This window comes from Bidens hawaiensis, unplaced genomic scaffold (genome assembly GCF_021521415.1).
Source record: "Bidens hawaiensis isolate Kalapana, Puna unplaced genomic scaffold, B.hawaiensis_p1.1 tig00008655_1, whole genome shotgun sequence".
Classification (NCBI taxonomy): domain Eukaryota; kingdom Viridiplantae; phylum Streptophyta; class Magnoliopsida; order Asterales; family Asteraceae; genus Bidens; species Bidens hawaiensis.
Window position 1 is genome coordinate 95,489 of NW_027491625.1, and position 16,508 is coordinate 111,996.

Sequence of the window (16,508 nt, forward strand, 5' to 3'; positions counted from 1 at the left end):
TAATTTTCATTTGGCCGGTGTATTTTATTTTTATTATTTTTTTATTTGAAAAAAATGTTAATTCAACTTGGTAGTTGGTAGCAATATATCATCAAGATTTTTAAGGGCGTCACGCATCACGTCGCAAAAAAAAAAGTTATGGGTCGTCAAAGAGGCTAGGCTTTAACGTTGGCTAGGCGGCTATGACGTGTCAGTTTGTTAAAGTCGTGGCTGGCGTTATAGTGGGTTACTTAACACGATAATAAGGCATTTAACAAGGAAATAATAAGGTTATCCCTAAATAACCGATCACACTTATTTTTTTGTTTTATTCTTTTATTTAATGTCTAGTTAAACAACACGTGAGTTGACGGATGCGTTAGTTTAGACACAGTGTCTATATGTAACTGACGTAACGCTTTAATTAACCAACAGACTATATTGCACTAAACTAGCCTAATACGTTTCGATGATATATATTCTTTTTTTTTTTGGCAGTTTCATTATTAAAATATATAAATTAGAAAGTAAAGTATTAAAGTAAAATTTATTACTCTACCGTTATCAATCATGTTATAAAGTCGGAGAGCATAACATCGTTACTTTTGCCTTTTCTTAAAGTAAATCTACAAATTAATGAACATAATCTGGTTTTGTTTAAAAAAGATGCATCTACAAACGTTTGAAATTTAAAGCTCGTAATAACTAAAACATATTTATCAAATATTAATTAATGTAAACTTAAATAGCATTTATTTAAAGTTTGAGAAGCAACAACAAACGTGGTTGATGACTACATATTGCGTAATTGACTTTGAATGTCAACATTTTTAAAGAAAACGAGTTTTTAATTTTTTATAGTTTGTGTATTGCCTCGGGTTTGTGAAAAAATAAACACACAAATCCGTGAACATATGAAAGTTTTAACGCCAATCAAAACAACAATAAAAAGAAAATGATTACATTCACTAAAAAACAATCGTAGAAAAGAATAACAAAGTCGAAAGCTAAAAAGAACATTATCGAAGCGGATTGGAATTATCTAATTAGTATATTTAAGAAGTTTGGTGGCACAAAAGATTTTTTTAATATTTTATTAGTTTATTTTTATTTTTATATAAATCATCTTATTACTTTACCAATTATGATGATGTAGTATATTGGTTGTTGATATGTTTGTTAGTGTTTAGGAAAGGCAATTGGCAAAAGGAGTGTGTAAGTTCCCTCCCACATCTAAAAGATTTTTTGAAAAAAAAAAACTTTTTTTTGTCATGTGGAAACTTTCTTTCAATATCTTTTTGGTTTTATTATTATTATTATTATTATTATTATTATTATTATTATTTTATTTGTTTTTTGGTTTAGATATGTTAATTTGTCAAAATTATTATGGGGGTTATTTCTGGTACCGTAATGAACGTATTTGATACCCACCGAATTTGCGTCGATTCGCTGTCGGATCGTCCATGAATTACGGATCACGTATACATAGTTTTAAATATGTTATTTTTCGTATCATAAGCTATACGAGGGCCACTAATATACCATATTCACGTTGGTTCTCCGCCTCGATGTGTATTTTTTGTTTTGCTTTAAATATGTTAATTTGATGTATCTAGGCGTTGGAGAATGAATTTTATTTTGCTTAGTTCCAGTTACATAACCCGATGCCGATCGAATTTGCGTTGGCATATAAACATCCAAACATCATCAACCCAATGCAAATGCGCCGGGTAAGTCACCTAGTTAATAATAATAGAATTTTAGACTCATTAGTTGCGCTCGGGTCATCAAATTTAGTAGACATGTTTTGTATCAAGCGGTTACATATGCCAACAATGTAACTTTAGGCTATTTATAGTAAATGGACGTCAACAACATGCTTTTGTATGGCGATATTGATCGAGCAATCTATATGGAACAACCCGGTAGGCTTCGAAGATATATCACGACCCTAGTACGTGAGTTAAAGAAAGCTCTATACGGGCTTAAGCAGTCTCCAAGAGCTTGACACGAAAAGATCTCTGAGTTCCTTGAGCACAATGAATTTGTAGGAACAATGGCAAATGCAAGCTTGTTCGTTAAAATTAGGAGTTACTTAGATAGCGATTGTACTTGTATAGGTAGATGATTTGATAATCACGGGAGATTTGCTAAATAAGATGGTTCAACTCAAAGAAAACCAGAACATAAAAGGCACCATAGAGATGGGTGTCGAGTTCTAAAGGGAGCAACGGGTAAAATTACATGGCTAATGCGACACTGACTATAGGGGAAGTCTGAATACTCCTGGATCAACTACCAGGTATGTTTTTCTAATCAGTTCATAGTACTTAGAGCAACAAAAGGCAACCGACGGTGTCGTTATCTACCAAATAACGAGCTTCAACGCTTTCTTCACAAGAATTGGTTTGGTTAATTTCGTTTATTGAAAGTTTTAAATCAAGAAGTTGATAGCGGGTGAAGCTACGGTGTGATACTAAGCATATTGAAGTGCATCATCACTTTGTTCGAGAGAAGGTGTTAACGGGTGAATCGTTTTAGAGTATGTGAATACCGACAAGCAATTAGCGGATATGCTAACGAAAGGAATGACAAAGATAAAGTTGAATCAGATTTGTTCGTTTATGGGAATGAACTGACTTGGTATTGAGAGAGAGTGTGAAATTGTCAATACTGGTTAGTGTCGGTACAATAAGGGAGGTACGATTGATCTTGAAGGGGCGGTTTGAAGGAGATCATAATAAAATAGGCTAAATAAATTCGTTCAATTTGGTGATTGTCACACCCCGATCTTAGGGCCTAGGCGTGTGACCAATCGTTGGTACCTGTTTTGTAAATAAATCCGAGTTGCGGGTTTCATTGTAGCGGAAGTCTTTAGTTAAATATTATTATATTAAAAACTTATTAAAAACTAGGGTTTAAATACCCGTTTGATAGTTCAAATACATTTCTTTATAAAACATAACTCTTTATAATATTTTGAAATAAAATATCTAAACCATTAGATAACATCTAATGACTATAACTCCAATCTTCTATTCCTTCTTGTTTGTATGTTCTAACCTTTCTTGTTTTCCTGTAAAATGGTTAGAAAATACGTCAGCACATAGCTGGTGAATGACGCTGACTCTAAAATATCTTTTCAATGCCTTTGTGAAACCAAAAATAATACTTTTGTGACTACTCATTAGGCACCCAACTACATTGGAATCAAATTACCCTAAGTACCTTGTACAATTAATTATATACACAATATCATTTCTCTGAACAGTCCCGTAGACCTTCAGATACATGTTGATGACTCGGGGAAATGCCGAGTCACCATGTATGTTTGGATCCAGACACATGTATACTCTTAATCAGAGTGTCTGTTTCTTATTATTGTAACACAAAGTTTTAAGGATTCGTAAATCCTATGCAAACATTCTGACTCAATATAAAAGGTTTGGGGCGTATTCACCTTTTCTGTTTATAATCAGTTTCTGATACTGATTCCTGTTTTCTGTTTATTTTGTTACCTCGGACCTATAGTACGAGAATAACATTTGTATAAATAACTAGATCATCGATCTAGCTTTAGACCTTTAGTCTATTTTGGTTTAATTTCAACCTTGATAAAATCATTTGTTTATATAAAACATTTGGGCCTTTAGTCCTCTCCTATATTTTATCAATTATATGCTACGTTTCTTCTTCAGGAAGAAACGTCTATACTGAGTTTCTTCTTCAAGAAGAAACATTATTTAACTATACTCTTTAAATGTTATATTTCTTAATATAAAGAAATACTATTTTAATTATACTCTTTGTATGTAATTGCTTACGTTTCTTATTCAAGAAGAAACAATATTTTGTCTATAACCTTTTCTTAAGAAAAGTTATATAATACTAAATGGTAATCAAGGTTCAGCTATATCTTCGACTATGGTCTAAGCCATTTAAAATAATAAAATAATAACTTAGGCAGAACCCCTACCTCGCACGGTATTCGGAGTTAGATATTCCTAAGTTTATACGGGCGGCACTTCTACTCTATATGCACGTTTATCGAGGCGTTCTTGATCAACCTTCCTTGGCATGCAAATCGAGGCGATGTTCACGTGTCGTCGGGTCGTGCACGTACTTCGAGGCGGAATGTCGGGTTACTTTTGGTTGGCACGCACTTCGAGGAAAACACCGGGTATTTTGTACGGATTACGAGGTGATATTTTTCGGGTCAGTGGCACGCAAAACGGTGCTTGACACGTAAACCAATGTAGATAGAGAGTGAAATACTAGAGAGAGAAAGTGTGAGAGGTGTGAGGGAATGAGCTCGTGGCCTCCCCTTTTATAGCTCGTTTCGGGTCCCGTCGCGGTACGCGATGGGCCCCTTCTTCAACAGCTATGTTCCTGAGATCACGCCACGTGTCGCCACGTGGCCTGACATGTCTGCCACGTGGTCTGACACGTCTGCCACGTGTCCTGCCCTGCTGCCACGTGTCACCAGAGTGTGACACGTGTCTTTGAGTCATCACGGGTCATCGCGGTACGCGATGCCCGTCTTCTTGGACTCGTCGCGTATCGCGATGGGTCCTTGAATATTATTTTTCATTTTTGATCCTTTGTCTTTAGTAGCTTGACATATCTGGGTCTGACTCACGTTGTCCAAAAATACTAAGGCGGCTCTTACGAAGTGCAAAGTGTGCCATCAAAGCGCCACATTGCGCCCAACGCCCTTCGCCGTCGCCATCGTCCTCGTCCTCGCCCAAGCGCGTGCGCGTCGGGTGCTACGCACCCTCCGCTAGGACTACTTGGTGCATGATATTCATAAAAGAATATTACTATGGAAAATCTCTTCCTTATAAAGAGCTTCCATTTCTTTACCACTTCCCATGTGGGATGGGATTTATATTACTTATTTATACCCAAGTAAAGTGATTCCACTTTCTTACATCCTTTCATGTGGGATGGAGTTTCCTTTCCCATTTTCTCAATATGGAAAAACTTAACTTAGGAAATATTTTAATTTTCCTTATTTCTCTTATATTTCCTTATTTAATATTTTCCCATGACTTGTGTTGATATTATTTTTGATCCCTCAACTTTCCTAAGTTGTCTAATTTGGATTGAAATTTTGGGGATGTTACAGTGATTAAGTTTAAGTTTATATTTATCTTTTATTTATGTGTGTCTTTATTTGATTTTTAGTCTGTTTAGAATTTATGCAGGGAACTTTTTTTTTTTCGAACGACAACTTTCATTAAAAAGGTCAAACTAGTAAGAAATTAATGCCAACATTCAATTTGGTGATTAAGTTTAGGTTTATATTTATCTTTTATTTATGTGTGTTTTTATTTGATTTTTAGTTTGTTTAGAATTTATGTAGGGAACTTTTTTTTCGAACGACAACTTTCATTAAAAAGCCAAACTAGCAAGAAACTAATGCCAACATTACAACACACACACACACACACAAAAAAAAAAAAACACTTAGAAAGAAAATTCTCACTATTATCTCCAAGCTAAGATTTTAAACGATGACATGTTCTTTATCCAAAGAAACGCCAAGGATTTAACGTCATCAATCACCTTAGCAACCAATCTCTCCTTATTTTCAAGATTGTTTGGTACCTTGCTTTTCATATGCACCAACATGTAGTCGTAACATTACCTTGTAAGATGTTTTTCCTTTTGTTGCAAAGTGGAGCAGTTTATGGAATATAAGATCACGAATCACGAGTGCGAAAATTGGGTTAAGTGGGGGGGGGGGGATCTTGCACCAAGAGCTAATAACATGCCAAATCCGATTCGCCATTTGACACGAGAGAAGCAAGTGATTTGTGTTTTGGGCCTTTCTCACATAATGAACACATGGTCGTTTTAGTCAGAATGTTTTGAAAAGCAAGAGCTTCCGGAGTCGATATCCGGTCCATCTGAGCTTTCCACATAATAATATTTATTTTTTGGGGCCCAATGGTTCCAATCCATTACAAACGCCATTTAGACCGAAATTATTTAAAAAAAAAAACATTTTTCATAGACGCCACCGAAAACTCCCCCGTAGAGTCACCTGTTCAAACCCATTTGTCTAGTTGATCCGAAAGATTTACATGTTGTAGTGATTTTTTTAGATCAACTAATTCATTTATTTCATCCTCATTTAGTGATTTTCTTTTCCATTTCCACTTCCAAGAATGAATCCTCTCATCAAAGCAATTCACAACATAACAATTTTTATAGCCCACATTAGCAAAAAGGTTTGGAAAAGCATCCTTGAGAGGTTTCGATATCAGCAACGTGTCAATCCAGAACCTTATTCTCTTACCATTACCAATATTACCTTTAATAAGATTACCAAGGTTTAGACTTGAAACAGCCAAATGGTTCTCCAACTTTGCAATTGACTTCCAAACCCCGGTGAACCACTTAGCATGTGGAAGAATTGGCCAAGATCTATTTGAGCTATGACATGATCACTTTGCTCCATAATGAATCGACTTCGAGTTGATGATAAAGCAATGTTTGAGTCTTGGAAAGGAGAGAGACCCAAACCACTAGCTTCAATTGGTGTAGTAACCCGGTCCCAACTTACACAACATATCTTAACTCTGCCCGAGTTACAACCCCCAAAACAATCCTCCTTTTTGTTTCAAGTTGCTCAATGATCTTTTGTAGAGCTTTATATAAAGAAGAGAAATACGTGGGTAGAGACTCCATTACTGATTTTTAAGAGAGTAAGCATCCCACCTACGGAAAGCAAGGTTGATTTCCAAACGGCTATACGTTTATCAAAAGTGTCCAAAATCGAAGACCAATTTGCAATCTGTTTCATGTTTGCTCCTACCATGAAATCTGTTTAAACTCCGGTAGAAATAGATTTATTCTGTGATCGAATACTTGCCAACTGCCATATGTTTCTTGTTATTGAGCTCCTGGTTTGTCAGATTTATGTACGTGTGTAAGTAAGTAAAAATTCAAACAAACGATCAAAAGGATCATATGGTGTAGATACGTATAAGTTCTAAAGACACTATTAAACAATAACTTACATATCTTATGTGCATGTCTTAAAAAGTATACGCATCTCTGGAGTCTGGAGAAATTATGTCACCGGAATCTTATATGAGGGACTGAGGGAGTTTGATAGAAACAATTTAATTAATTAACATATATAATTTTCATTTATTTATTTTTAGTTTTAATTAAAAGAAACGAGTGATTCATATCGACAAATTTCTTTTAACTTTTGTGATTTTATCATTTGTCAGACTTAAACTCAAGACCTCGTAAACTCTTCTGATCCAAAGTGTCTAAATACTTTTGTCTTTACCGTTGACGATAAACTATGAAACATTATCTCCTTTCCCATTTATCCATTTTTTTAAGTATAAAAGTACATACATATGACATGCATATCATCATCATCATCATCATCATCATCATCATCGTACTCAGTATATCCCACCAATAGCAATGCTATGGTAGGGTCTGAGGAGGGTAAGATGTAGACAGCCTTACCTCTATCCCATAGGGATAGAGAGGCTGCTTCCATGTGACATCTACACTTAAGAGAAAAGAATATCAATACCATATTTTTTTAATAATAATGTTAACCATATTGAAATTTTGTATGCATTTTTGCCCGTATATATAATAAATAGTATATGTTAATACTCTTTTTACTATTCTCTAACAACAATGGGAATATATATGTGTGTGTTTGAGGTTAAAAGGAATGATTCTGTAGTAATGGGTTTACTTTCTTAAAAATGTTCTTGGGTGAGTCAAGTTAGAGCGTCAAAATCAGTACGGACGTTTGATATTCCATTTTAATAAAGTTCACTCGGTATTGGGTATTGGGGGTACTTTCAAACATTGCTAAGAAAAAAAAACAATGAAACAAAGGGTATTATGGTAAAACAGTATAGTTAGTTAATGCGATAGAGATGATGTGAGCAACCCAAGGAAGACGATCGAGATTCAATGTGCCCCGCTCAGTGAAACTTATTGAAGCATTTAAGTTGTGTAGTTAACATTTTCAAAGTTATAGCACTCACATCCATACATATAATTAAACCTTCATCATGCTTACGCTAAGGCTATGTGTAGTGAAGGGGCTATAAAATGGGGCGTTTTACGCCATGTGGCGCCCAGTCAGCAAAGGTTAGGTTTTTGTTTTTGGGGTGTAATGGTGTAGGGGCTACAAATAGTAATATAATATATATATATATATATATAACACAACATATTAAATTAATATTATCCTCCACAACAATTCGCCGGACAAGAACATGTCGCCCCCATCAAATCGCCCCTTTTGTAGCCCAGGGGGGCGGTGTTCATCTCAAATATCGCCCCATTTCTCTTGATTTGTCGCCTCACTACATATGGCCTAAGGGTAATGGGGCTTGGTTGAGCCCCAGGTGAGCTAAGCAAAATCTGACACGTAGGTGATGACATGGCCATGGATCAAGCCCCTCAACCAAGCCCCAGAGGATGTAGTGGTCCAGGTGAGCAGTGGCTTGATCCAGTTTTTATTTATTTAAAAAAAATATATACCTCTACAAAAGTGGTTAAGCGCATCGCGTCCGGTCTTTTTAGCCACTTGTAGATACTCGTCCAACATGTCCGATCCAACACCATACGCTAGTTGTCGAAGAGCAGCGGTAATTTTTTGAGTAGCCGTGAACCCGGGCTTACCTCTAGCGTCATCCCTTTGTTGAAAATACTCAAAGTGCTCCGGCAAGTCATTTGCTAGACGCATGAATAATCGTCTAGTCATTTGAAAACGGGTTCTAAACTATCCTCACCATATGTGGGATTGGGACTAAAATAGTGACGTATCAAAGTTTCGTTAGCGGTCTTTCGATCACGAATACGCGGTTGGCGGAACAATGGGGCTCGGGGGCTATTTTGATCTCTCAAAAAGCTATCGTCGTTTGAACCGCTAGACAAATGAGTTCGTCTTATTCAGTAGAATAGGAAGACGAAGACGATGACGATGACGACGATGCCATTTATAAATATATAAATAGAAGTTTTGATAGAGAGAATGTATGATTTGAGTTTTTATAGAAAGTGTGGATTTGTATTTATAGGTAAAAAAAATTTATTTAAACTGGCCAACGGTAATGTTGACCAGTCAACACACCTCCAACGGCTATATTGAGCCGCGACCACAGCCACGCCGGCCGGCCGCGCCCACCCCTCACCCCCACTACCCTCAGTCTTATAAAATTATCTACACAATTATCTTCAACTTACGTATATATGAAAAAAAAACAATTAAACCAATCACAAATTCCCAACCGTTGGATTTGCTTTGACAAATGGTTATAACTTATAACTCATTTACCCCACCAAAATTGTTTTATATAAATCAAATAATCAACACACTCCATAGTCCAAACTATACTCTAAAGGGGAAAACACTTTCACTTGTGAATAAATGGAGTTTGTACTACCATTAAAAACAAAAATGGTGGTGTTTGTGGTGTTACTGATCGGGTGGAGCACGAGTTCTCCGAGTCTAGCATGCTCGAGCAACGGTGGAGATTGTAGGAGTTGTATCTCGAACGCAATGAGGAAAGATTGCCCAAAGTGTTTCCCGATCATGAGGTGCATGGCTCGGTGCTTGTGGAGTAATACCCCAAAGACCAAGTGTGTCAAGCAGTGCGACTGTGATCCCGGTTCTTATCCAAGACTTTCTGATTGTAAGAGTTGCTTGTCACGGTGCAAGTGTAATTGCCCGGCCTACTAATGTATCTCTCTTTGTATGCGTGTGTGTTTTTGGTTTTATTTTACTTTTAAGTACGGTTTGTATTATCGTTGACGATGGTAATGGAATTTATAATAAGTACCTTCTTAGGAAATGTATGTCAACCAAAAGAATCTGTGGCATGGATAAATATTTGTTGGTGGTTTTGGAATTACAAACTTGATTATTCAGAGAGTCGTATGAAAATTTTCAGATTAAAAGTTATTTTGGTGGTTCTCCAAAATACTTTAATCGGATAAAACTATAAATTCGAGACAAGAATTTAGCATGGGATTTGTGAAGAAGATGAACCAGAGTGCCGATCAATTGGAAGGAGCGTCATATATCTTTGCAGATGCAGTTGGGTTTGGATAACTACCTAAGGCAGTTAGTTATATTTCAAAATTTAATTTATATTAATATGCCTCTAAATTCAAACTTATGATTATGTGACATAATCATAAATTAATATTTCTAATGAAATTTTAATGAAGCAATATTAATGAAAATAATTTTTTTTCCAAATTAACCTGACAACTTAACCCCAGTCAGGGGTTCTGCCCCTTGGACCCTGCTAGGGGCTACCTCCCCTAGGACCTTGCAACAGGGGCCATAACATGCAGACTTGCAACGCCAGCAATATCATGAAAAACATGTAATGTTTCCTTAAAGTTGCCCAACGTGGAGGTATAGAAGCCTCTTTGAGGGCATACAGTTCTCTCTAACTACTCGTTTTACTTAAGCATTTACCGCCTTCTATCTCAATTAAACTTATTTTCATGTCTGAGGTGAGTCATAGCAAAAACCTCAAGTGCTCACTATGACGAGACTAACAATGTTCTTTACTATAGTTGGTGTAACTAGAGGGGTGTAAGTATTCCCATAACCGGTAACAAGTCATGTTCATCGTTTAGTTAAATCATGAGCACATTGTTTGATTTTAGAATTCCTTTTAAATCAATGATATTCATGCCCTTCTCATAAACTCATTATCAAAACATATACTTTGTTATTCTATATTTACATGTTTAATTGATCTTTAGATTTATGAGATTGACTTGTAGTATTGAAGTTTTATGACATGGATAAATTGTGAACTAAGTTGTAAGAGTTTACAAATCATAAGTATCATAAATCATCGTAAACACAAGAAAACTAAAAGATAAAAGTCATAAATCTTTTATATTTTACACAGTCTTTACAATGAGTTTGTATCAAAAAGCCAACAAAGAGACGTTTTAAGATTACGGTGTACCCGTATATTTTGCTTAAAAGGTAACCTATACCTTTTTTAAATTTGCGGTGAAAGTTTTTCATATATATATTTTTTTAATAATAATCATCAGCACCATAACCAATATATTAGATTGTTGATGGGACGAGCTTGTAAAAAATCGTAAGAAATACCATGTATACAACCCAAAATAAAATACCTATCACCGTCTTAGTACCATACCAAAAGTACAGATCCTTTGTAACGAATAGTAATAGACAGATCGGAAGATTTTGAATAGAGGTGAACAAAATACCCCGTTTAAGACCTGACCCAGAACCGGTTCCTGCCCGTACCTGACTCGTGGGTACGATCTGGTATTGGGTTTCCCCCAGACTTGTACCTGAAACGAACCCGACCCGAAACTTGTTCCCCAATTGAAAACCCGACCCTACCCAAAAAACCCAGAAAACCTAGTCAAATGCCTGACTGTGCCCGGAATCTGTTCCCACCCAATTTACAAGCCAATAAAATACCGATCCAAATCCCAGTACCATACGGAAAGTACCGACCCTTAGTAACGAATCTTAAACATAGTAATAGATGGACTGGAAGATTTTAAATAGAGGTACACAAAATACCTGTTTTCGAACCTGACCTGAAACCGGTTCCTACCCGTACCCGACCCGTGGGTGCAACATGACCTGGTATTGGGTTTCTCCCCAGACCTGTACCCGAAACATAACCTGACCATTATCCGTCTCGAAACCGGTTCCACCTTTACCCGCTCAAAACCCGAAAAAACCGGAAACCCCAATCAGATATACACGGAATTGGCTCTGCTTGACCCGCTTTTAATTTTTATTGACCATACCCGGTTTCGATTCCTAAAATATCCGATTCATGTATCTCTAATTATAAACAATAATTTAGACGGGTCGGACCGGTAAAGCCAATTAGGATTAGGATATTGTATAAACCCCCCTGCCCCCTCTGAAAGTAACCATTCCAAAACAAAACAAAATCATCCCATTCTCTAATTTGACCGTACCCTAACACGCAAACGTCATTCTCCCTCAATAAAACAAAAAGTTTAATTCAATTCAATTGGACTCTGGACTTGTTTCATTAGATTCAATTAGCTGATTGAATACAGCTTTTGATTTTGCAGGATTTAATAGAGATGTCGTCTTCGTTCGATTTGATGTTGAATCCGTCGTGTGACGGTTGTAGATCGACGGTGGAATTGTACGGTAGCAATTGCAAACACATGACGCTTTGTGTCGCTTGTGGCAAGACCATGGCTGAGAGGAAAGACAGGTGCCGTGATTGTGGCGCCACCATCACTCGTCTCATTCGGGTCCGTTCGGTTCGGTTTATTTTAATTAGGGTTTCACATCATCAAAACATCCCCATTTAGTTGTTGCCACAAATATACGAGTTTTTGTGTCCGGGAAAGTTAACGCACAAATTAAATTAACGTGTTAATTGTGAGAATCAAGTGGTGTAATTATAGTATAGTGTAACTACAGTATAGTGTAATTACATGTTGTATATATTAATTACACTACTTGATTCTCACAGTTAGCACGTTAATTTAATTTCTACTATAACTTTCCCTCTATATCGAAATACTAATAAATAGAAATATTTAGAGTAAGTTTTTAATAAACGAGCATATATATGTAAAGGAATGTAACTGGACCGACGCAAACAAATTATCCAGACATGTAAATGAACATTTATGAACAAACCTAAACGAACACAATTACACAGCCTCTGTTCATGTCCGTTCGTTATGCTTACCGTGCAAAATTCTTTGTTCATGTTCGTTTATATCAAACGTATATATGTTAAATGGACGAACATGAATGAAATTCCTGCCAGTTCACGAACAGTTCGTCGGACGTTCAGTTTGTTTACAACCCTATTCGTGCTTGCGTCTGTTCAATTTAGACACTTAATGTATCAATATTCATACTAGTGGGTTACTGGGTTATGGTTTTTAGAATCTACTTGTGAATCATATTGAATGTTACTCTAGAAGTCAGGGTCTGTGTCGGGTCTCTTTTTTAAAATACTTCACTAACCAAACAGATATTGAAATACATTGAATATGAAATCCAAAGCGCATGTTTAAGATCTTTGACACTCTCTTCTTTGCTTTTTGTGAGTCCAAAGCTATTAAATCCAAAGCTATCACTATGCATCTGCAGTTAAGAGCACAGTTATCATACTTTAAATTGTTATCATGCCCGATTCAACTTAAATTTCGACCAGTGACATGCTCCCTTTGAACCACATAACAGCAAGTTAAGTGTAGATAAACACAAGAACGTCTTTAGAATGAAACTCTAGGTTTGTCAAAATTATAAGTGCATTGTCATCCTTGTGATTGATCTTCATGATGATCACATAAACATAATTTTGTGAGTCCAGAATAGGGCTTTTATAGAACTTGTCAGTTAACTTCCTGAAAATGAAAAGCAGACTTTTTATTTAGAATTAAAAAGAAACGTGTTTGTGATTAATTCTTTTGAAAAGCTTTGTATTTCATCATTGTAAGTTATCTTGCCTTTTAGCAACTAAACCTTGGCACTCGATAGCTCTTAAGCCTTTTGATTGATATATGCTTGTCATTGTTTCTTCTCTCTCTCATTAGGTTTCGTGACATCATGTTCTTACGTGCTTGACTTGTATTGAATAGGAATACAATGTGAGGGCAAGTCCAGCCAGCGATAAGAATTACTTCATAGGGAGATTTGTGACTGGTTTACCAAGTTTCTCAAAGAAGAAAAATGACAGCAAGTGGTCTCTCCAGAAAGAAGGATTACAAGGACGTCAAGTCACAGACACACTACGGGTATGTTTACTTGTACATTTTTCTTCTACTTTGTTGGTCCTTCAATTTTTTCTACTGATATAGCAGGGTTGCATATCTGTGGATTTAGATGACTTAATGCATACAAAATGAGTTCTTGAACTGTATTTCAATTAATACTAAGACTTCATTATTGTCATAATGCTACTTGTGTAGGAGAAATACAAGAACAAACCTTGGCTTTTGGAAGATGAAACCGGGCAATTTCAGTATCAGGGTGTACTTGAGGGTGCACAGACTGCAACATACTACCTTCTAATGCTACAGGGGAAGGAGTTTGTTGCAATCCCTGCTGGTTCATGGTATGCATAAGCATCATCTTAACATTGGCCTGTATGCACCTGAATAACACATGTATATTTCTTGTAATTGAAGGTACAACTTTAACAAAGTTGCACAATACAAGCAGCTTACGCTTGAGGAAGCCGAAGAAAAGATAAAAAACAGAAGGAAAACCGCAGATGGTTATCAGAGATGGATGATGAAAGCAGCAAACAATGGAGCTGCTGCTTTTGGTGAAGTTGAAAGGCCTGATGACAAGGAAAGTGGCGGGGCAGGCGGGAGAGGCCGTAAAAAGAATAATGCGGATGATGACGAGGCGAATGTGTCGGACCGGGAAGGAGAAGATGAAGATGAGGAGTCTGCACGGAAATCGAGACTTGGACTGAATAAGAGAGGTGGTGATGATGACGAGGAAGGTCCTAGAGGCGGTGATCTTGATTTTGATGATGATGATATTGAGAAGGGTAATAATCTCTTCATCTTTTTTGTTTGCGTCACTTTGAATATTCTAACCTTACATCTACACAATTATTAGTAAAAAAGCTGATAAATGAAAACATGCTGCATCTTTGTTCCTGCAGGTGATGACTGGGAGCATGAGGAAATCTTCACAGATGACGATGAAGCTGTGGGTAATGATCCTGAGGAACGGGAAGATTTGGCCCCTGAAATCCCTGCTCCTCCAGAAATTAAGCAGGTCTGCTTTTAATCTTTTTTCATTTACAAAAAACTGATTGAACATTAAAAACTTTCAAGTGTGAGATTCAAACATAAATTTGGATATGAAAAACCTTTGTTGAATCCAAAGATCATCTCATGAACAAAAGATCCTCACTCAATCAATGAACATCATTATATAGTGTATTTTACAGCCATGGTTGTAAAGATCTCACCTAGGTGCCGATTAGTCACTAGTCGGTACCCCACCGACTAATCGCCGTTTAGCCCAAATCAGTAAAAATTGAAAATTTATATATAAAAGTTGGTATGTATATGTATATTTGAAAAATTACATATAAAATTTCAATCCGATTAAATCCTTATTAATTGCACCTCCCACCGGCTATCTAGCGCCTAGCGAGTTCTACAACGCTGTTGACAGCATGAGTGAAATATCCAAAGTTGGATCTGAAATTTACAGCTGTTTATTCCACTTGTTGCAGGATGACGACGATGAGGAGGAAAATGAAGAAGAGGGGGGAGGACTGAGCCAATCTGGAAAGGAGTTGAAGAAGCTGCTCGGGAAAAACAGTGGGGTTGAATCTGATCCAGAACAAGAGGACGATGATGATGAGGATGATGATGTAACTTTCTTGCTTTTCTCTTTCAATTACTGAATTTCAATCATGTGATTGGTTTTTGTTACTTTGTTTGTTATAGATTGAAGATGAAAGTTCCCCTGTTCTTGCACCAAAGGCTAACAATAATAGTAGTAATGCGAAACGTCCTCTTAAAGAAGAACCTGTTGACAATAGCCCCTCAAAGCCAGCAGCAGCAGCATCAGCTCGGGGAACCCCCTCTTCAAACAAGTCAGCGGCGGCTAAGGGAAAGAGAAAAAGCACCGAAGAGAACAAAGCAACAAATGGTGCAAAGAAAGTCAAAACAGAAACTGTATGTACCCGTCCTTATCTAGTTCTACTGCACTTTGTATTATTATTATTACCATTATTATTATATGGTTTGATTTTGTTTTATGTTTCAGGATGTGAAAGCTGTAAAGGAGGAGCCTGGAAAGGCGGTGGCTAAAGGAGGTTCTTCTTCAAAAGCAGCAGCTGCACCAGCACCATCTAATAATACCGGGCCTGTCACGGAAGAAGAAATCACAGCAGTTTTGATGCACAAGGCACCTGTTACCACACAGGATCTTGTTGCTAAGTTTAAATCCCGCTTACGCACCAAAGAGGTAGTATTTTTATATATGTCAATAAGGAAAAGAAAACTGTTTTAATTTTAATTTTGGTTTTGCAGGACAAGAATGCATTTGCGGATATCCTGAGGAGGATTTCCAAGATACAGAAGACCAATGGTCCCAACTATGTCGTGTTGAGGGACAAATGAGCCTTTCCTTCTAATCTAAACCGAGTCGTTTATATTAATTGTTGCAACACTTGACATCAACCAACTTCCTTTCCCTTTGCTAATGACTTAGTATACTTTATGTAGACGTGCACAAAAAAACCGGTTCCGGAACCTAACTGGTGGAACCGAACCGGAACCGGTTCCAGTTCCAACCCGGTTGATACAATACCCGGTTTGGGTATTTTTGTACCCGAAAATCGTACCCGGTTCTCCTATTTGTATGTCAGTATCAGTTCCTACCCGGTTCTTAATTGGAACCGGTTCGGTTCGTACCTGGAAAAACCGGTTCCGACGGGTTTTTTTTGAAGGGTCAAACAAAAGTCAAACTAGCCGTT

At 36.8% G+C, this 16,508-nt stretch overlaps 1 protein-coding gene across 1 annotated transcript; it reads left to right on the forward strand.

Annotated features, from left to right (window-relative positions):
• Positions 1-12,102: 12,102 nt before the first annotated feature.
• Positions 12,103-16,249, forward strand: LOC143529723 (transcription initiation factor IIF subunit alpha-like). Its single transcript, XM_077025451.1, has 9 exons — positions 12,103-12,291; positions 13,639-13,794; positions 13,969-14,114; positions 14,188-14,558; positions 14,676-14,791; positions 15,258-15,398; positions 15,475-15,705; positions 15,797-15,997; positions 16,063-16,249. Exons 1-9 carry the CDS (start codon positions 12,115-12,117, stop codon positions 16,150-16,152), a joined length of 1,629 nt encoding a protein of 542 aa, XP_076881566.1. The 5' UTR covers positions 12,103-12,114; the 3' UTR covers positions 16,153-16,249.
• Positions 16,250-16,508: the final 259 nt, after the last annotated feature.